Genomic DNA, 23,811 nt, shown 5'->3' on the forward strand with positions numbered 1-23,811 from the left:
TTTTTTTTCTTTTTTTAAGCATGTGACACACTGGAAGAGGCCTTAAGTGATTGTTACTTCAGATGCTACATACTAGAGTGCTGCAACGCTCAATGTTTGACCGGTCACGGCTCGTCTGTTGACAGGGGGACCGAGCCGCTCGTGTCCGGCCCCACACGACTCGGCTCGGTGATGTACTCGCCCCATGTCTGTTGTCTGGATTCCGGACACGCGGATAACCGAGCATGACCGGTCACCGCTGACGTCTTGACGTCTCACCTCGCCTCGCCCCGGCTCGCTTCACTGTACTGTACAAATACAACGCCTCTCTCTCTCTCTCTCTCTCTCTCACACACACACACACACACACACACACACACACACACACACACACACACACAGTATTTATCTCTGTCTCTCTCTTTTAATACAAAAGTAACGTTTCCAAGGACAAGTACGTGACACAGCTTAAATCGTAGAGCACTTTCTTTTATAATATTTACTCCCGTCTTCCTAACGTCCGGGAATTTTGTTGTAAATAAAACACTGATCACAAGAGACCAATCTGTGTTAATGTATTGTGTTGTAAGCGTCAAATAGTGCACCTCATTATGCAGATCAGTCCACATATCAATTGTCGCAGCACGTTTTATTAATAACTTCCGCGATAACAGAAGGCATTATGCTGTTTTGTATTGCATCAGCCTGTTCTTTGACATGTCTACTTAGAGTAGAGGGACGTGGCATGACATCTGCCACGTTAACTTCTCCATAATGCGCATCTAGATGTATTAATTCTTGGCCTAGTTATCTGAAACCTTCACCGCAAAAACAGCATCAAACGGTCTCATATCTTTAGCACACATTGCAACACACTTTGCTCTAATACTATTTTTTATTACTGCCGGTATTCCTTAAGGAGCTGTATGTTTGTGAGGTTTCTTGCAACTGTGTTTCTTTAAATGAGTGGTTCCTGATTGGAAACACAATAATGTGGAACTGTTTAGACACACTGTTTCTTTGTCTGCAACCAACAGAAATGTACTCCATATTTGGATTTTTAGACCTTTCAGTTTCTTCAATGTGTAAACATTGGTTTCAGTCTTATGTCTTACTGCACTGGCTTCCTCGCGCTACTTGATTACAGAGAGAGAAGCCGGTAATGGCTGCAGCCTCACACTAATAATGACACGTGTAATGTGTTTGAAGTTACCTGCTACGTATTCGGTCACGGCATCTATGCTCGGCCACGAGAACTCGTGCGGGCAGCCTATCCAGTTAGGGTGTGCTTGCCCCATCTCGTATTTTATGCTCACTTACTTGGTCATGCAGGACTCTACTACATACCCTTGGCATACCACTTGTGGATTGTAGGGGACGATCTTACAGCAATGGGAGCAACATGAAGGACAAGACGAGCAGAAAGAAGCACATATCATTGAAGAAAATCCAGCAGCTCATTATATCCCTTCTATGCTGATAGCTTGAACTTCGTTGTTATCAATGCAGCTACATCGTCTTTTACTACGCTACACTATTTTGGTGTTGGTTCAAACGGCTCTGAGCATTATGCGACTTAACTTCTGAGGTCATCAGTCGCCTAGAACTTAGAACTTATTAAACCTAACTAACCTAAAGGTATCACACACATCCATGCCCGAGGCAGGATTCAAACCTGCGACCATAGTGGTCGCTCGGCTCCAGAGTGTAGCGCCTAGAACCACACGGCCACTCTGGCCGTCTTTGGTGTTGGTAGTTCAGGGATTGTTGACATTATTTTCGGCCTCTGTAAAGGACTAGGAAGCTCTCAAGCACCAGTATCCAGTCTCTTGAAGGAAATCTGGAGATTTAAGTTTTATTTGTGTGCTGTCATATGGCATAATGTCCTTTGCCATGTCAAGAGTGTCAATAAAACATTTCAGCAAGAATGTATGCAATCAGACACTACAGTAAAATTAATAAAATCAACACTTAGTGTTATTGAAAAATATAGAGCCAATAGTTTCAAAAATGGTAAGAAAGACGCAGAGGAATTGATTGCATCTTTAGAAAATGTTGCCGAGTTAACAGAAACTTCAGATCATAACATTTAGTCTTTCAGGGCCAGTGTCTTCCTTAATTAAGCTTCTGGGCTACGCGGCCAAGATGGAACAGTAGAAGTTCTTCCTCCTGATGTTTCGTTGCCAACTGCATGTAACATCTTCCGAGGTAAGTAACCAACTGTTGCTAGGGTGTGGAGCCTTATAATTAAGGCTTGATTCTGTAGACCTATTTTTCTACGATTTTATGACTATATAATAGATATTACGGCTCAGACAAAAGCTTACAAACAATCACTTCCTCTCGTAAATTTGCTATTGGAACAGGCTAGGGAATGGTTAGTTGTTTCAGCAAATACTGTCCTCCATGCATTTATCAGTGTATATAGATTTGAAAGACGGGAGACAGATAAATTCAATAGAGTGGGAGTCTGTAATTGTCTTCATATAATATGTGTGTCCAAATCTTTTTATTTACTATAAAGTTACAGTAGTAGACCATGTTAAGTGTGTCTATGACATGGAGCATGATTATGTGTGATTTATATTTTAGTTTCCCGAAGGATGAACAACGAGTAAAGATGTGGCTCCAGAAAATAAGGAATAATTTTGTCCTCACAAAATATTCCAAAGCATGTTAAAACACTTTGAACAGGAATGTTTAGAGAGAGAAAAATTTGGACATGTGGGGATGAAGGTAGACGCGATACCAACTATTTTTAATTTTCCACAGCACCTACTACCAGTTTCTGCATTCAGCTTAAATACATTATCTGCACAAAAAAATAAAAAACACAATAGTGTAGCTAATCAAAGTACACATTCATCTTTGGTATATTATGCCTTCAATTTATTTTCTTCGCCATTTGATTAAGAAGCGTGAAATATTAGTAAACATGTTCCCAAACTCTTTCATTTGTGTCACTTTCCACTTCCCTTAATGGAGTTTTTATGGGTTGACTGTTACATGATCAACTGTATTCACTTAACTATACTCTGATCGCCTTTTTTCCCCTTCTTACTCAGTCTACTACTTATTTAATAAACTAGGAGAAAGTACGTAAAATGCGTTAAAAAACACTTCAAAGTGTCATCAGTAAGAAAAATTGTGCGTTAGGTCGTAAAAACGAGAAAATAAATACGCAGAAAAAAGGGCGAATTAGCAGGGATATAATCGCTAATGTGAGGGAAATTCGGTGTTTTTCGGACACTTGAAAAAGTACTAGCGTACTGCCAAGTTGTTTTGGAAGACTGTCACTGCAAAAATGTATGTCAGGCTCTGTAATACTATAAAGTGCCGTATCATACCGAAAACTACCAAAAATCGAGTGCATCTGAACTGTGACACCTATCGCAAAGAAGCAGAATACCATACCACTTGCCCTTAAAATTTACGTAGCTGGTTTATTCCCAGTATCAAATCGATACTGTTAAAATGTCTGCGCAATATATATAAATAATCCACGATACGTACGAAAAGAATCTGTCTGTACTAGGGATGTAGTGACATTCGATATATACAGGGCGCTATACGGACAAACACACGACGTCCCGAGAACACGTGACCAGGCCGGCAATGCATGTGGACAATACAAAATCTGTTCTGCACATGTGAATGCTCACTCCAGAGATATTTACTCTATGTGGCGACGCAAGGATGTTAGTAAACATGATGTTAGTATCCATCATACTTTATTCCACTCGCTTTTACTCTCACACTCTCTAAATGTAATAGAGTCATTTGTTCTCAAATTTAAGTGCATACCCAGAAACTGAACATGTATATAAATAACAGTACTGCATTGCTTGCACAACCAATATGATATGAGAAGTATATCTTTAATAATGAATTATCAACAGTTCCACACTACACAAAATATCTCAGAAAAGCAGCAGCTGGGTAACTTCCAGTGGGCAGCACATCCGTCTCTGGCACGCCATAACCTCAAATTTCTCATCACACACCCAGTTCAGTGAGTACTTGTGTGTTCTCTGGATAGCGGAAAAATTAAAAATACGGCAAAATCCTATAACTATAATTGTGGTTTTTCATTCTGAACAATGGCTGAATTTATGTTACCTTATTGGAAATATTCATTAATTATAACACAGCAAACTGCTCTTCCAGGTGATGTATCATCACGATACATCTGCTGTCCAGGTAGCACAGGTTCGTTATCTTCGATGTTGCAGCCTCTCTCATTACGTAACTGATATAAAAGTCGAGAAATTTCTGGATCTTCTGGTGGTTCTTCACTGCTTGGACTACTCGCAATATTATGCAAGACAGCCGTACCCACAATTATTGACATTGCTTTCTGTGGATTACTTCTTATTCCTACAGATAATATTGGAAATCTCTTCACTTACCATATTTTCTCTCAACAGTGTTTCTAGTTTTAATATGATAACTGTTATATCGATGCTCTACTTCATTTTGCGGATTTAAAAGTACAGTTAACAAGTAGGATCTACAAGCATAACCACTATCTCCCAATAAGTGACCTTGTGCTATTTCTCCGTTTTCAAACTGAGCTCTGGGAGCACAGTTGAAAAATATGTTACTGTCGTACACAGAGCCCGGCCATTGAGCGACAGTATCTGTTTTTAACAAATTGTGATCACTAATGGTTTCGCAGCTAAAGGAAAAATATGATTTTCTATTGCGGAAAACATCTGCATTATGTCCTGCACGACACTGAATTCTTATATATGTACAACCCAAGGCACCAAGAACGGCAGGAAATCGGTCCAATTGACTAAAACCATAAATCACAGAGTGCACTACTTCTCTTGTAGGAAATTTTATAAAGCGAGGAGACGTTGATGCTATGTCTGATACATCACTGATGCTTCGTTGTGCTGTTGTAAAATGTACATTACTGTTGTCCCCAACGAGAATGTTGAATGCACCTGTTGCATATACCCTTAAAGTAATCAAAAGTCTGTTTATCGGCGAAATAGGGTTATTAAGATCAGTAGGAAATTCTATCCTATGATTAAGTTGGTTTAATAATCACCACACTGCTTTTTTTGACACAGGAAATCTCACTTCAAACTTCCTGTCACCACAATCTTCAAAAGGGTTTCCCCTTTCCACAATCACTCCAACACGGTTTCGGCCACGATTTAAAAGGTCAAGGTACAACAATTCCTCCTCGATGCCGTCCATAACATCAAAACGCGCCGCCATCTTAATAGTATGCTTCTAAAACCGCGGTTAACCCGAGACAACCGGGAAAGAGCCCCGGTTAAATATAACCGTGGTCGATTCCCTCGATTAACTTAGATCGATGTTGGTGCATCAGAATTTTGGGTTGAACAGGATTATATATCGACTTCAGCGCGGTTAACTGTTAATCAAGATTGGTGCACACGGCCATAAGTCTTCTTATTATCTGTTAAAATTATCGTGGTGTTTATAAATCTCTTGGCTTCTCTGTACATACATGCATAATAATATATCTTAGCTAACACAATTGTCTCACTAAATTTTATTTCATGATCACCGTCTTCAAAACCATGTTTTGCTACAGCCGATCTGTTGGTGTGCAATAGGCAATTCCATTAGAGCTCGGTTAGGCGGATATTAACACTTGTCTTTGTTGTTCCAATATAAACCTTGTCACAACTGCACAGTATTTTATACATCCCAGTGGTTGCGAAAGGGCGTTGTGCGTCTTTCGCCGATCTTAAACATTCACTGATTTTCTTGGTGGGTCTGAAGATTGTTTCTACTAGAGACTTGCCAGCACTTTCCCAATACGGTCCGCAATATTGTGGATAAATGGAAGAAAAGCTTTCCCCACTGATAGGCGTTGTTGTTGCATGTTCTGGGGTGGAGTGCTCGATCTATCTCATTATAAGTGTATGCATTTTCTGAAAAGCTGCTCATGAATGATTTAGTTCCTCTTGCAGATAAACTGGCTCACAGACAAATGTCAGGAGGAATAATTTCTACTATTCGACCACAACCTCTTCGCCCATAAGTTTTAACTAACATTAAAAGGCAGTTTTCGTACGAAAATAAGGATGAACCTGTTCCAGGGGAAGAGAATCGCTTACGGTAAACTACCATAGTGTTGTGGCTGACACCTCTATTATGTCTTTGATGAAAATGTTTTCGCAGCTGAGTAACTGTTGTAATGTGTTCATTGTTATTTCTAACATAAAGAACTCGGCAACAAAGAAATAAGTTCTCACCAGAGGATGTAGAAATCCTGCAGAAGCTTTGAGACACACTAAAATGCATTTAGGAAACATAAATTCGCAGGATCTCTCAAACAAAATGGAAATAGTGTTTCCTAAGCTTCCACAAACTGCGGACACACTTTTAGAAATACTTCCGTACGTCTTCGAATGAACTTTCAAGATGTTTACCCAAATTTAACAACTGTGCCCCCTCTATATGGTGAGTAGCAATCTACCCACTTTGTAAGTTGTAAAAATTGATTTTTCACAAGATATTTGAAAAAAGAGGAGCAATCTTGAAGAGCTAGTCACCAGGAATCTCAGAGAGGCTACAATCGTACAATAATCTTGTGAGGATGTTCTCTTCCGAAGAATAGGAGCAGTGGCAGTCTTAAAGAATCCTTTCAGATGTGGTGAATGTAAGGGAACACTTGGGAAAAACCCTAACCATCGATATTATTGAGTTCTTCACTAGAGCAGCTCAGTTCAGGAGTGACTAGAATGCAGATTCAGCTGACTACTCGATAAGCAAAACTGGTCTGTTAGTCCCCTAACGCTGGTCGTTGTGTCCGAGCGGTTCTAGGCGCTTCAGTCCGGAACCACGCTGCTGCTACGGTTGCAGGTTTGAATCCTGCCTCGGGCTTGGATGTGTGTGATGTCCTTAGGTCAGTTAGGTTTAAGTAGTTCTAAGTGTAGGGGACTGATGACCTCAGATGTTAAGTCCCATAGTGCTTAGAGCCATTTGAACCAAGTCCCCTAACAAGCCTACACATGTAATACTTGTTTGTCAGTCAGCTGATAAATTTAAGGATGTGTAAGGCCGTTAAGAGTACGACAATTTATGTGAGGTAAACTGATATAAAGTGGAGGTTGCTTTGAAGACGATCATGATATAATATCCCTAAAGGTACAATGAGTCCATTATGTTTGCAGGTAGTTGAAGTCTCGATACGAATTCCAGCAAACAGATGAACAAAATGAGCATTTAATGTATTAATATGATACTTTTAACTGTGGCTAACAATGAAGCCTGACTTGGATCAGGTACAGTATCCACCTGAACAGGAAGAAAGTTTCCTCTTACATTAATTTAATATGGAATATTCTTCACTTATATTTTTAAATACAAAATGTACGTCTCAATGAGCAGAAAATTTTCACTTTCATGCCATTGCACAAATTTGAGATGTGCTTTAATATGTTTAAGGTGTGCTCAAGTCTAAATCTGCAAATGGTTTCCTTGTGGCACAACAGATTTTTTACACAACAGAGATTAGTTCAACACTCAATATGCAAATGCAGTGGTTTTAAGACTAACTTCTTTTGTGATTTTTTAAGCGAAAATAATAATGCATTCACTGTTATAAATGACTAAATATTGTAAATTTTAGGTATCTCTTACAAGTCACATGTTTAGAATGAAAATTAACATGATAATTAATTGTGGTTGATGTACCTCTTTGGCGACAGCTGAAAATGTGTGCTCCGACCGGGACTCGAACCCGGGATCTTCTGCTTACATGGCAGAAGCTCTATCCATCTGAACCAGTAAGGACACAGACGACATTAGTCTGTGCAAACGCGCACAGGTTGCCCGAACTCTTATGGGAATCGTCACATTAGTGTGCATGAGTAATGAGTGGATGGGCAAATATCTATTTGGAGCACTACGTATGTAGATTGTGGACAGTTGGGAACGTGGGTATCGCGGGAAGCGTGCATGGGATAAGTCCCTGCAGTCGCGCTATTTGTCTGTGTCCTCGGTGGCTCAGATGGATAGAGCGTCTGCCATGTAAGCAGGAGATCTCAGGTTCAAGTCCCGGTCATGGCACACATTTTCAGCTGTCCCCATTGAGGTATACCAACAACATCTGTTGGTAGCTGAGGGTTTCAATTAAATTTCATTTATTCTAGAGAAGCTGCACATTCATCAATGGTATCTGTTCTTTTGAAAACAGTTACTGTCTTCATATATGAAAATTAACATGTTGTAAATTATAAGATTGTGCACCATGCCATCACAGCATACTTGTCACAGTACATACACTAAGGCTTTAGAAACAACTTATTTGTCACTAAACGCACAAATTAGGTAAGCAAAGTTGTAAAATATTTCTACTCCAAAGTGATCTTGTTATCTTGCATGTGAAGCTTCTGTTTGACCTCCTTTTATAAACACTTCTAGGTGTGTTCCTCTTCACCATCTAACAGTAGTTGGCAAGCTTTGTGGTTTAATTATTTACATGTCAAGTTCTTAGGACCAAATTGAGGAGCTAATCTCCAAGATCATGGAATGTGTCAGTACATGAAATTACAACATAAAAGTAATAACAGATAGATAAAATGTTCATGAACTCATAAAAAGTCAAGCCATCAGTTTAAGTAAACGCAATCAACAATACAACAAGAACAGCATAATTTTTCAAGGAACTCCTCGACAGAATAGGAGGAGTGACCCATGAGTAAACTCTTCAATTTTGATTTGAAAGTGCGTGGATTACTGCTATGATTTCTGAATTCTAGCGGTAGCTTATTGAAAATGGATGCAGCAGTATACTGCACACCACAAGAGCTAAGCAAGCCCAATCCAAATGCAGGTTTGCTTTTCTGCCGAGTATTTACTGAGTGAAATCTGCTTATTCTTGGGAATAAGCTGGTATTATTAACAAGAAATGGCAGTAAGGAATATATATATTGAGAGGCCAATGTTAAAGTACCCAGACTTGTGAACAAGGGTCGACAAGAGGTTCGTAAACTTACACCACTTATTGCCCTAATCGTCCATTTCTGAGCCAAAAATATCTTTTTAGAATGGGAAGAGTTACCCCAAAATATAATACCATAGAATATATGTGAATGAAAATAAGCAAAGTAGACTAATTTTCGTGTCGAATGGCATCATTAAGTCTTTGAACAAGATTGTCAACATGGACTCTCCACGACTGTCTACTATCTATTTGAACACTTAGAAATTTGAACTGTTCGGTTTCACTAATCATATGCCCATTGTGTGAAGTTAAAATGTCCGGTTTTGTTGAATTTTGTTTTAGAAACTGTAAAAACTGAGTCTTAATGTGATTTAGAGGTACTTTATTTTCTACAAGCCATGAACTTAGGTCATGAACTGCACTATTTGAAACCGAGCCAATGTTGCACACAACACCCTTTACTACCAAGCTAGTGTCATCAGCAAACAGAAATATTTTATGGTTACCTGTAATACTAGAGGTCATATCATTTATATAAACAAGGAACAGGAGTGGCCCCAACACTGATCTCTGCCCCCCCCCCCCCCCCCCCCCCACTTTACTGTACCCCACTCAGACCCCACATCACAGCCATTCTCAACATTGTGAATAATGACCTTTTAGCTGCCTGTTGCTAAAGTAAGAGGTGAACCAATTGTGAGCTGCTCCCTGTATTCCACAATGGTCCAACTTTTGGAGCAATATTTTTTGATCAACACGATCAAACATATTAGTTAAATCAAGAAATATGACTAGCGTTCATTTTGGTTAACCCATCCAGCACCTTAAAGAGAAAAGAGAATATAGTATTTTCAGTTGTTAAATGACTTCTAAGGCTGACCTGTACATTTGATAGCAAATCGTGTGATACAAAATGATCAATTATCCTTACATACACAGCCTTTCCAATAACTTTAGCAAACACTGATGGCATAGAAATAGGTCTAAAACTATCTACATTATCCCTTTCGATAAAGCGGCTTTACTACTGAGTAGTTTAATCATTCAGAAAACTAATCATATCTGAAGGAAAAATTACAAATATAGCTAAATACAGGGCTAACATGTGCAGCACAGTACTTCAATATTCTGCTAGGTACTCTTATCATATCCAAGAGAGTCCTCAGTCTTCAGTGATTTAATAATTGACTCAGTTGTCAGTGATTCAAAAATTGACTCAGTTGTCAGTGATTCAAAAATTGACTCAGTTGTCAGTGATTCAAAAATTGACTCAGTTGTCAGTGATTCAAAAATTGACTCAGTCGTCAGTGATTCAAAAATTGACTCAGTCGTCAGTGATTCAAAAATTGACTCAGTCGTCAGTGATTCAAAAATTGACTCAGTCGTCAGTGATTCAAAAATTGACTCAGTCGTCAGTGATTCAAAAATTGACTCAGTCGTCAGTGATTCAAAAATTGACTCAGTCGTCAGTGATTCAAAAATTGACTCAGTCGTCAGTGATTCAAAAATTGACTCAGTCGTCAGTGATTCAAAAATTGACTCAGTCGTCAGTGATTCAAAAATTGACTCAGTCGTCAGTGATTCAAAAATTGACTCAGTCGTCAGTGATTCAAAAATTGACTCAGTCGTCAGTGATTCAAAAATTGACTCAGTCGTCAGTGATTCAAAAATTGACTCAGTCGTCAGTGATTCAAAAATTGACTCAGTCGTCAGTGATTCAAAAATTGACTCAGTCGTCAGTGATTCAAAAATTGACTCAGTCGTCAGTGATTCAAAAATTGACTCAGTCGTCAGTGATTCAAAAATTGACTCAGTCGTCAGTGATTCAAAAATTGACTCAGTCGTCAGTGATTCAAAAATTGACTCAGTCGTCAGTGATTCAAAAATTGACTCAGTCGTCAGTGATTCAAAAATTGACTCAGTCGTCAGTGATTCAAAAATTGACTCACTCTCCTACTTGTCCGTATCACAGAGGAGTATTTCAGACATCAATCTTGGAAGGACATTTTCCAATAGAGTTATACGATTCCCTGCAAAAACTAAATTTTTATTTATTTGTTACTCCGATATACCAGTAATTTCAGAGTCAACATCTATAAGCAGTTCACTAACTTTATCTCTAATACCTCTTATATTTTGATGAAATATGCTAATTCCTTCCCTACTAGCAAACATGACGCCCTCTGAAGGTGAACCCTTAGTTAGAGGGACTTCTTTTAAGCAGGTATACCTATCAGTCAACTTCAATCTAAAAAAAGGTTCAACTCTACAGGAATTTTTCCATGTGTAATCCCACCACCACCACCACCACCACCACCACCACCACCACCACCACCGACTACACTGTCACCTACAAGCTTTGCCAGCCTCATCTTCCCCTTCCCTTGAGGTGCAGGCATGCCTAGTGAAACCCAACCTACTGATAGACTCAACTGGCACCACTGAAATGTGACTCATCCCCTCTGCCATCAGTGCCTTCTCCAGCTTCATGTCAACGCACCTAACAGCCACATTAAGATGAGGCTGATCATGACACTGAAACAGTTGCACAAAATGCACACTAGTGCCACCAGTTTGAGCAGCTATCTTTACCAGGTCACCACCTACATCATATTCCCTGCCCATATCAAGACTGTTCCCTGCTCCACTCACTATCACTACCTCATCTTACTTTGTAAAATTCCTACTTAAGTCCCCTATGCTGTAAGTCACCTGAGCCAACCCTGCACTAGGCTTCACAATGCTGGTGACCTGGTACTCACTCCCCAACACTTCCTGCAACTGCTGGCCAACATCTCTACTGTGCAAACTACCTAGCAGCAGAACCACCTCCTTTCTGTTAGACTTTGCAACTGGCTTGGCCTCCTAAATGCTGAGGGCTGCTCTACACTGACAGTTGATCAAATCTCTAGCAGATACACAAAGTGTAACTGTCTGAATACCACCTCCTCGTAGCTGCCTTCTTGCCAGCTGCCAGTTCCCATTCCCTAGCACCCCTCACCCTCCTCAACCTATCTAGTTCCTTGTTTGCATGTTGTGACTGTACCTGAAGGGCACAGATCTTACACTCCTGCTCCCCTATCAATTTATTTCTACTACAGATTCTGCATTCCCAGGAGAGGATCTTGCTAGAATGCCCACTGACTTCCCCACTGCATCCCCCTTCATCACCCAATGAAAATACTTTGAAAAATCGCTCACCATAACCCACTACTCACAAAACTACGACAGAGCCCACACTTATTACTCATGGTAAAATTTTACAGTTACTGAAAAAAACTATACGTCTACGTTATCTAATTTCAGTTACACCAGTAGAACTATTTATAGAACTAACAATAGCAGTCTTGAAATTCTCTCTCTACTTAGAAAGCAACTACTTTTATTAATACTACTAAATCACAAGTAATACCAACAAAACTTCACAAAATTACTAGCTAAAACCAAAATTCAAGTGGTCACTGGAACACTCAATGAAGTTAAAACACTAAATGAGAATTTTACTGAAATATTTCACTAGAAACAATTAGAAACATCAGTCGAAAACTAAAGCACAGAATTTACTAAATGACTTCAACGCACGCAAAACTCAAACACAATGAGCAAATGTTTCCAAAAGTTTATTAAATCGTTATTTCATCACAAACAGCACAAAACACCACTTAAAACTATTAAATTTAATATCTGTATAACAGTGCACAAATAACTTTGTCAGTACTTACCTTTATAACCGCTACAACCGCATCAGCTCCATCTGCCTTGGTATCTTGTCTCTAATTCCTTGAGATCTTGGTGGAATCTCTCCCAGTGTTCTTCACTGTAGTCCCCAAGATTCTCAGGAAAGTAGTCCGAGTGAGAATGTAGTACGATGACCTTGAATGCACTCAGTATTTGGTTTACCAAGTTTTTTTATTCTGGGTCCTTCGTATTACCTAGAAATTTTGTAACAGCATCTCGGAATGATTGCCGATGCTTACAACTCTTTTGAATTCATTTTATTTTCAAAGGTATCACCACCAAGCAGCTTCCCGATATCTGTGCATGTAAATATACCATCTTTCACTTCTACATTGCTCAAACCTCGGACCAGAGGCAATGCCCTTCCTTGTCCAATGCCTTGACAAATTGTTTTGTGAGCCTTAGTCAACTTAGTATGGAGGGGTGGCAAGAGATCTTGGTGGAATCAGATGCTGCAATAAGATTCACTTTCTCAATTGTGTGTGTGTGTGTGTTTTTTTTTTTTTTTTTTTTTTTACTAAAATTCCACTGTCTCCCAGATCATTCCTTCTTAATTCAACGCTGTGCAATTGCCCGACTGTCCCACTCGCAGATGAAACAGTGATATATAACCGGACTGTAGACTTAATATGAGTGAAATAACTTTGAAATAATTAAACAGTTGCCATTTATGTTCTTCATATTTCATCTTAGTCAACAGTAATTCCAAATTTTCATAAGATTCTCTGTGAATCACTGAGTAACCAACTTGAAGTGGGACACACAAATTTCCATTATGTAGGAGGACACTTCGAACTGTGTTTTGATGCATCAATAAAAAGTCTCCATTTGATAGGGTCATAATTAGGTAGTCTCATCTTAAGCATCACTAGCTGGATGTTGTTACAGAATACTTGTTTATTTTCTTCTGAATAACATGGAGCGAAGTTTAGTTCTCGTTCTCTGTCCAAGTGTATGAAATCTCTATGTTGAGCAAATTTTCTTTATTAAGCCTGGAGCACAGTATTTCTGCAGATTCCTTTGAGAGCCCAGGGTCAGGAACTAGATCATTCAATTTTGCTTGAGTTAAAAATCCAGGAATGCGTGAAGCATCATCTTGTTCGTAGTCACTACCTACTTCACTACTGCAGATTTCTGATTTCAGATGTTGATGCAGGATACTTGTATGATCACTTTCGGACAGAGCCATCTAGACCATTGAGCGTGGGAAAAACAGCAGACAGAATATTTAGGTATGTTATGTTGTGCCCGTTCCTTGCATTGCACCCTGTCAGATTTCAGGAGTACAAATAATTCTGTTCCATGGTTACTTTGTTCACGTCACATTATGGGCACCTCAAAAGTCAATGCTTTTCTTGTTCTGCCGATCTGGTGTTGAAATAGTATAAGAATATAGTCTTTTGTAATGGTACTGTCATATAAAACATTGTCAGACTTCTTGCTGTGTTAATTCACAGTAAAACCTTGACCTTTCGATGATTTTCACCATTGTCATCATCAGGAGCAACTGACTGTCAAAATCACTGCTTTGGTGGCCTCAGAGACCACAGACGGCTTCTGATTGGTCAGTAGTTACATCATGCTGTCACAGACTGTGTCAAAGTCTGCGCTGGTGGTGCCACCACTACCGACATAGTGTAAAAATTGTGACAAACATTTCTGGCTCTTCTCTGCATCGAGCTCACTTCCATGGATTGCTAAGATTGTATCCGCTGTCACAGTTGAAGATTTTCTCACACGTTCTTGTTTCTACAGCCTCTTTATAATTATAGAGTCCCAATATGTAGGAGCTTCAGACAAAATTTTGTTTCATCAAGCAGTATTTTATGTTTGTTTGTGAGCTGCAAATTTACCCAGCTCACAATTTTAAATATGCGGTTGATGTTCTGCACAGCAGTCAGAAACAGTGCACGTGGACTGACCAAAGTTGTTTGGTACATGTCCTGCATACTTTATTTTGATACCACGATTTGTCCTGGTCGCGAAGCTGTACGCCAAAATAAGCACAATATGCTTCCTTCAAAATGTAGTTATGTTCTGTACCGCGTCATAGAAATAAACTGTCTGCACACATAACAGAAAATGTCAGTACTGTTCTTGCACCCTTGATGTAACATTTTGAATTAATCACTGGAACTCACTACCCCAAGGTCAAAAAATGTATTGAATTTTCAGTCCATATTTTAATTTTGACCATGTGAGGATCATGTTATTTCACATGCTCTCATGTTCATGACGATTTTGCACTGGGTCTAATTCTGTTCTGGAAATCCATGACAGCCTGAATTTTTTATTTAAAAGTCACACTGTTGTAAATTTCTGCTTCCTGTATGTAGTTTTCTTCCAGGTCCCTTTCCCTTTGATCAAGTGCATTTTGGTTCTCTTGTTTAGAAGCAATTGCATAATCTAATGTGTCAATCTGTCTGGTCTGAAGAACATGGCTCCCCTCCTGATGTGGACTAAGATTCTTTCTGTCTGGGTACAGAGTTCTTCGTTCACTCGTCTTCTACATTGACCATCTCATGTTCTTCAAGGTCTTCTGAGACTCCGTCATTTAACAAATTCCATACACTGACCATAAATACCTGCTGCTAACAAGAAATCTGTTATGTTTGTGAGTCCAAAGAAGTTGACTAAAGCAAATCAGAAAGGCAAAGACCTTCCACAAATAAATAAATAACAGAATGACTGACCTTGCCATAACATGGATAGAAAAGATCGAAACAAACCACATTCACCCCATTTATAACCTTGTATAGCCACAGTCTGCAGATTTGTATTCACAATTACAATTGTAAGATAAATACAATTAGTGGCACTCCTTGATGTTTGATCATATAAATTAAGACTGTCACAATTTTTTTTTCTTTTAAATTAACTGTGTAACACATTTCAAGCATCCAGCATTGGGGAGACAAGTCCAAAAAGATGGGTGGTCAGTTAATCGCTGGTCGTTCAAATGTACAGTAAATAACTGTTTGCGTCACGGAAATGGCAGAAAGAGATAAGAAGTATCACATTGTTCACTTAGTGTGGGTGCCTGGAGGCTTCACTCAACATGCTAAAGAAGTATTCCACCTACTGAAGGAACAACCAACTGCAAATTACGGCACTTGTCGGAACAAACAATGCTATTATATGGGCTCCGAAGTCTTACTAGGGTCATTTCAATGATAGGTAGAGAAAGTTGAGAAGGCCAGCGACACTCATGGAATTTCAACAAAGTTCACAATTTGCTGCACTGTCTTAACTGATTATGACCCCCTGGTTCCAAGTTGAGATCATTAAAAATCCTGCTGATCAGCTGCAAAGGCATTCACAACAAAGTGCCATAGTTTGAAGCACTCCCAAAAAGAAGTGGAGCTCACACAATACTAGGTAAGAAAAAGCTAGCTAAAACCTAAAATTGATAGCTTTGCAAGTTTTGGGGTAATCTAACTATACAGAAAAGATAAGCTAGTCGAAAATAGAGGTGATGCATTTGTTGCAGTGGACAGATATTCAAATCTGCTGGTATAGAAACTGAAGCAGCTGCATGAGCAATTGTTTGAATATAAATTAGTATCAAGTGTGGGCATAAACTTATAATTGAATCTTTCTATTGACCAACGAACTCACTGTCAGAAATAAAACGAGAACTTCCATGAAAACCAGCAATGCACAGTGCTTGTTTCAGTCCACCCAGCCCATGTTTCGTGACCCGACCCATACGGGCCGTGGGTCGGTCCACCTGGCTGGTGAGCTGAGCACAGACCACCAGGCTGGAGCAAATGAGCTGATGGGCCAGCCTGTTGACTCGATACTCTGCCGTGCCGTGCACCCTGCTCGCGATACTGTTGCAGCCTCCCTGCCGGTGCTGTGGTGTGTCCTACATCTGTCTAAACCATATTAAGATATATGAGGAAAGAATGACTCATTCACATTTCAGGCTATGTGATTACTATTAAGAGTCTACTCATTATTACAATAACTGTGGTTATCAGGCACTCTTCTCTATGAGAATGCAATGCCTTTAATTCCGCCAATATATGTTTTATTTGCACTGTTTGAAAATTAAGACACATAAACATGAACATACCCACAGCAAAAGAATTCTCTAGTTGCTAGTAGTGTGAAAAAACTTTCTTCTAAAGTGTATAGTTACTGCAACAGACTGAAATTAAATAAAAGCTGTGATTACAAGGAAATACGGTGTTCCCCATGCTTTCACATTTTTTTCCATCGTAGGTTAGCCTTGTAGTTAAAGCTATTTCTTTCATGATTTTCTCTCATAAAATGAATAAATAAAATGCAGTAATCCAAGATGTCAGTTGATTAAATACACAACAATGAAAATCCAGTACTGGTATTCAATACTGTAGTACGGACTAGAAACGTAGAACTATATTTTAATGTTATGCTAGTCAGATTCTTCTTTCTCATGAAACTAAGGATATGTTTTAGTACAGATCATTAGACAAATAAATTTCTGTCTTGATCGCATATGTTATAAAACTCTCATCACTGGCTTGGGCTTATGGCAATCATCAGATCATAAAAACAGATACAAATATCATCATTGAATAATCTGTACACAACTTAATGAAAGTAATAAAGACTGGTTTTAATTAGTGGAATGAATGCTCAGTCAAATAAAACAGTTTCAGTTGAAAGAACAGAAACAAGTTCCAAATGATAGAAAAACTAAAGACTGGTTTCACTGGAGAAGAAGGAATGAATAATTCAGGGAATATTAGAAACTATAATGGACAGCGTTGATGGTTTCATTGACTTTCTCCAACAGTCAAAAGAATTAAGGATTTAATTCAACCTATGAACCTACAAGTGAATGAGTTCATTGTTTTCCAACAACTGACAGAATTGATTTTTATTTGGTTATTCCCATTACTAAAAGAGTCATGTTGCTTATCACTCCATGTCAGTGTGTATTCTGTCTAAGAGTGTAGCACAGCAGAGTTATTAAGAAACAGGCTGTGCCATGAGTAACCAAAAAGCACAGGCCTGTGGGCGGGGGAAGTGGCGGGCTGCTGGGTCATGTCCACTTGCTGATTCTGGCCCGGCAGTCTGCACTCAGTTCATGGGGCATGTGGGCTGGCCCACGGCCTGTACACGCCAGGCCACAAAACATGGGCTGCTCAGGCTGAAACCAGCACCATGCGTAACTCTAATAAAAACCCCAGTTCACTAGTATATATCATCCTCAATCACAACATCAGTATTGTACAAGACATTTATCATCCAACGACCAACTGAGTGGGAGTAAGTGATGGGCATGACAGACATCCTGACAGGACATGCTGTGAAACAATATTTAATGCCTTCTCTGAAAAATATCTAGAAGTCCTATAGTGATGGTAATTTTTAGAGCTAATGGCAGCAAAAAGACCAGGCCTCTTTTGACAACGTCCACACAAACTGGAACTGATGACCAGGAGGTGTCCGTGGCAGTAAATACTAACAAAGTGCAAGGGGAACTACAACAAGCAGAAAAACTTACACATTCAATGCAATAGATAAATAAGCAGAACCATCACATCAAGGCCGAATCTTAACTCCAGACACAATCAAGTAGACATACTGCGGTTGAAGTTTAGATGAACAGTGGACCAGCCACAGAGTGCATACGTACCTATACGAACAGACTGTGATGGCAGGGTATCCTCCATGGGAAACAATCTCGGTAAAAAAAATTCTATACAAAGAGTAACTACTGCACAATAGATAAACATAGGGCTTTAGATAGATATGTGCTAAATAAAACACATTTGATTGTCAAAAGAGCAAAGTGTGAAGTCTTCAATGACTTCCTTAGCAGAATATTATTGAAAGACTATCACAAACACCAAAGAAATTTCCAGTCATCTCTAAAGGCTGTAAGTACATCAAAATTAGCGCCCAGACACTCATTTATGGCACAGGAACTGAATTTGAATGTAACAAAGCAGAAGCAGAAGAGCTGAACTCCATTTTCAGATACTCTTTAAAAAACAAGATACAGGAGTATCGTCCCAATTTAATTCTTGCACCACTGTTAAAATGAGAGGAGTAGATACTATCACAGGTTTTGAGAAACAACTGAAACTGCTAAAATTTAACAATGCTCCAGGGCCCAAGTGAGTCCTGTCAGATTCCACACTGACCTTCCAGCTGGGTTAGCTGCTCTTTTAACCATAATGTAGCATAGATCCCTCGAACAAAAAACTGTTAAGTGGATGGAAGAAAGTCACATTTACATCCAACTGCAAGAATTGCAATTCAATATTCTTGATATCTACTTGCTGGAATAGCTCAGAAGATTTTCTGAGCTCAAACATAGTGACGTCTCTTTAACATAATGACCTCTTCCATGCCAACCAGAGTGGATTCTGGAAACGCTGGTAAGTGAAACACAACTCACGCTTTTTTCACTTGACATCCTGAAAGCCATAACATCAAGGCTGTCATGTAGTAGTGGTATTTTTGAGCCCTGAAAAGCATTTTACGCTAAACCAATGTTTATTAGCGAAACTGTACCATATGACATATCAAGTGGAAGTTATCACTGGCTTGAGGATTTCTTGATAGGGAGCTTACAGCATTTTATACCTGCTGGAGAATCATCAAAAAATACAGAAATAACTTAAGATGTGCAACATGTAAGTGTAATTGTTCATGTTGCATATTAAGAGCCTGGCACACAACATTAACAGTAACCTGGAAGTTTTGCCATTGCTGCACTTATTTGTAATGAAGTACAATCTGGAGAGAGAAAAAAGAAGCTCCACAAATATCCAGTCAGATCTTAATAAGATTTCAAAAGGATGTAAAGACTGGCGATTTGCTTTAAAGGTTCAGAAATGGAAAATTGTGTTCTTCACAAAATGAAAAAATAATAGATAGCAAAGGCGATACAACAAAAAGACTTACACATTGAGCTTTCAGTCAAAGCTTTCTTCAGAAAAGACACACACACACACACACACACAAACACACACACACACACACACACACACACACACACACAGTTTTCTTTTCTGTTGAAGGCTTTGTCCAAAACGTCAATGTGTAAAGTCCTTTAGTTGTGTTGCACCTGTCTGCAACTCAACATGTCGTCTTCATAGTGAGTAGCAATCTCTCCTTTTCATAGTAATGCTGACATTCCAACATGGACTTTCCACTGTTTAATTTTACAGTGTTAGTACGTTACAACTGCAGTCAGTTAACTCATTCAAATATCTGGATTTAACAATTTGTAGAGATACAAAATGGAATGATTACATAGGCTCAATTGTAAGTAAAGCATGTGGTAGACTTCAGTTCCTTGGCAGAATACTAGGGAAAAACAGTCAGTCAATAAAAGAGATTCGTTACGAAACATGCATGCAACATATCCTAGACTACTGCTTACGTGTATGAGATCCTAACCAAACAGAAGTAACATGGGATATATGGGGGCAACACGAATGGTCACAGGTTTGTTTGAACCACAGGATTTAAATTACCAATCACTCCACACACTTGTGACAACATGAATCACTACATCTACTTAAATATAATAAATAGTTACATATGTTGTGAGGGATATGTTTTACATTGCATTTGCATAATGAATGCACCCTCTGTAGCTGACAGATATTATGTCAGACAATTGGTATGGTACATAGCTTAGATCAAAGAGAAGGCACTCAAAGGCAAGTGGATAAAACAAAGGAGCCCAAATTTTGTGTATAAACTGGCGCTCACCTATCCTAACAGTTCTTAAAATATGCCTGACAGAGCTTGGCAGCAACTCAGTGAGAGAATACATTGCTGAAGGCATAGAAACACTTAACTACTACAGTGGCACCTGCATTCTTTTCAATAACTTTTGTCCAGTAATTAGCCCAAAGTCCAGTGTGATGGTCCCCATTAGAATAGCTTACTTAAAACGTCAACTAAGGAGACTGTAAAAAAAAGCTGTACAATTTGAGGAACACTCATTTAGTTATGGCAAATAAATGAGTCTACAATACTAGCTTCCTTCCGTTTCTCAACTCTCCCTCATCTTTGGCTAGACTCAAAATATTAGGAGACACGACAGCAGTTATGAACTTCAGCTGGTGCCTGATAAATTCAGATGTGTAAGCTGAAAGTGGTGTCAACATGCAATAAAGATAATATTGTACATCTTACAGCTTTTCAGTGATGCAGCATCCAAGCTTACCAGAGGTCAATAAGAAGCAAGTAAGTCACACTATGAAGAATTTATCACTATGTTATGTGCCAAATGCACATACCAGCAAGAATCATGATATCAAACAGCAGTAAAAACTTTAAATCTCCCCCATTTCATATATCTTGAGACCTTAAGTGCCATTGCACTTGTCTTTTTAACACAGACAGATCCCTGGTGAACCAGCAAACTCCTGGATTTCTGCACATCTCTGTAATGAGCACTGACTGACCACACACATTTCAAAATATATACCAGTGTTTCTCGTCATTCTCAGTCTTGTTAATATATGTTGGTAATTTATTTGGTACAACTTTGCTAATTAAAGTGGTAAAGTGCCCACTTTCTATATACCTGAGGCACTGAGCAGTCGACAAGCGTATGAACAAGACTGAAAACTTGACTGAGCTGTAACATTTACTCCTTGTCAGAGTGCTCTCTCTCTCTCTCTCTCTCTCTCTCTCTCTCTCTCTCTCTCAGACACACACACACACACACACACACACACACACACACACACACACACACACACTCCACTCAACCATACTGTCCTTGACCGCATTACACAATAGGAGATTTCGTGGGTGTTTCGTGTTGCTTATAATCCTTACAATTCCTTACAATTTACAAAACAGATTTTTTTCTCAAAATAATTTAATTATACTGTTCTCTTTTACATACTTTTCAAGCTCAACAAATGACTACAACTTAAGGGAACTGATGACATAGTCAATCTTTAACTAACAGTATACACACAGTTTAAAAATTGTGTGTGCCAACACATTATTATGATGAATAATGAGTTGAAGCAAACATATAAAGTAATAATGAAATAACAGTCAATAAATTAAAACAAAAAGTGTTCAACAGTCATAAACTGAAACTAATTCCCACATTTATCTACCATCTAATATGTTTTTTGTATTCTTCATTAATGCTCATCCTCTTAATACTTTCGTATCCCAGGATGATGGCAAAACTAAAACAGGCAGACTGTACAAGACGTGCCGATAATCCTTTTGTAAATATTCTCAGTCGTTCTTCAGCCCATAATATACTGAAAGTTTGTTGAATAGAGTCTATTCTCTGGACCTGTAACAGAAAAGCTGTGAAAAACATTTATTCTGTGCACACCGACACACAAACATACACACAAAATTCAAGCTTTCGCAAACAACGGTTGCTTCGCCAGGAAAGAGGGAAGGAGAGGGAAAGACGAAAGGATGTGGGTTTTAAGGGAGAGGGTAAGGAAAGACTTACCTTGGGGGGGGGGGGGGGGGGAAAGGACAGGTGCACACGCGCGCATGCACGCACGCACGCACGCACGCACGCACGCGCACACACACACACACACACACACACACACACACACACACACACACACAAAAGCAGACATTTGTAAAGGCAAAGAGTTTGGGCAGAGATGTCAGTCGAGGCGGAAGTACATAGGCAAAGATGTTGTTGAATGACAGGTGAGGTATGAGCGGCGGCAACTTGAAATTAGCGGAGGTTGAGGCCTGGTGGGTAATGAGAAGAGAGGATATACTGAAGGGCAAGTTCCCATCTCCGGAGTTCTGACAGGTTGGTGTTAGTGGGGAGTATCCAGATAACCCGGATGGTGCAACACTGTGCCAAGATAAGCTGGCCGTGGACCAAGCATGTTTACCCACAGGGTGATCCTCATTACCAACAAACACTGTCTGCCTGTGTCCATTCATGCGAATGGACAGTTTGTTGCTGGTCATTCCCACATAGAAAGCTTCACAGTGTAGGCAGGTCAGTTGGTAAATCATGTGAGTGCTTTCCCACGTGGCTTTGCCTTTGATCGTGTACATCTTCCGTGTTACAGGACTGGAGGAGGTGCTGGTGGGAGGGTGCATGGCACAGGTTTTACTCTGGGGGCAGTTACAAGGGTAGGAGCCAGAGGGTAGGGAAGGTGGTTTGGGGATTTCATAGGGATGAACCAAGAGGTGACGAAGGTTAGGTGGACGGCGGAAAGACACTCTTGGTGGAGCGGGGAGGATTTCAAGAAGGATGGATCTAATTTCAGGGCAGGATGTGACGAAGTCTTATCCTGCCGTAGAGCAACATTCAGAGTCTAATCCAGTCCTGGAAAGTATCCTGTCACAAGTGGGGCAATTTTGGGGTTCTTCTGTGGGAGGTTCTGAGTTTGAGGGGATGAGGAAGTGGCTCTGGTAATTTGCTTCTGTACTAGGTCGGGAGGGTAGTTGTGGGATGCGAAAGCTGTTTTCAAGTTGTTGGTGTAATGGTTCAGGGATTCTGGACTGGAGCAGATTCATTTGCCACGAAGACCTAGGCTGTAGGGAAGGGACCGTTTGATGTGGAATGGGTGGCAGCTTTCATAATGGAGGTACTGTTGCTTGTTGGTGGGTTTGATGTGGACGGACATGTGAAGCTGGCCATTGGACAGATGGAGGTCAACGTCAAGGAAAGTGGCATGGGATTTGGAGTAGGACCAGGTGAATCTGATGGAACCAAATTGAGGTTGGAGAGGAAACACCAAGAGTTCTTCTTCACTGTGAGACCAGATCATGAAGATGTCATCAATAAATCTGTACCAAACTTTGGGTTGGCAGACCTGGGTAACCTTGAAGCTCCACCTGGACATCAGGAATTTGATTACCTTGGCAAACTATGTATGTAGTGTTGTCTGAAAGCAGACTCAGTCCCTCAGCCACATACTCCCGACAATCAAGTACCACGGTCGTGGAACCCTTGTCTGCCGGACGAATGACGATGGATCGGTCAGCCTTCAGATCACGGATAGCCTGGGCTTCAGCGGTGGTATGTTGGGAGTAGGATTAAGGTTTTTTTTAAGAAGGATTGAGAGGCAAGGCTGGAAGTCAGAAATGCCTGGTAGGTTTGGAGAGGGTGATTTTGAGGAAGAGGAGATGGGTCCCGCTGTGACGGAGGACGGAACTGTTCCATGCGGGGTTCAGTTTGG

The 23,811-nt window shown here is 39.8% G+C and overlaps 1 protein-coding gene across 1 annotated transcript in view; it reads right to left on the reverse strand.

The window, feature by feature from the left end:
• Window positions 1–21,482: 21,482 nt before the first annotated feature.
• LOC126365940 (solute carrier family 25 member 44) overlaps window positions 21,483–23,811 on the reverse strand; it is a 114,460-nt gene continuing 112,131 nt past the window's right edge. The window contains exon 6 of the mRNA XM_050008714.1: window positions 21,483–21,938. Within this exon, the coding sequence (XP_049864671.1) occupies window positions 21,747–21,938 (192 nt within the window). The 3' untranslated portion in view covers window positions 21,483–21,746. The remainder of the gene's footprint in view (window positions 21,939–23,811) is intronic.

The sequence above is a fragment of the Schistocerca gregaria genome, chromosome 4 (assembly GCF_023897955.1).
Source record: "Schistocerca gregaria isolate iqSchGreg1 chromosome 4, iqSchGreg1.2, whole genome shotgun sequence".
NCBI classification, from domain to species: domain Eukaryota; kingdom Metazoa; phylum Arthropoda; class Insecta; order Orthoptera; family Acrididae; genus Schistocerca; species Schistocerca gregaria.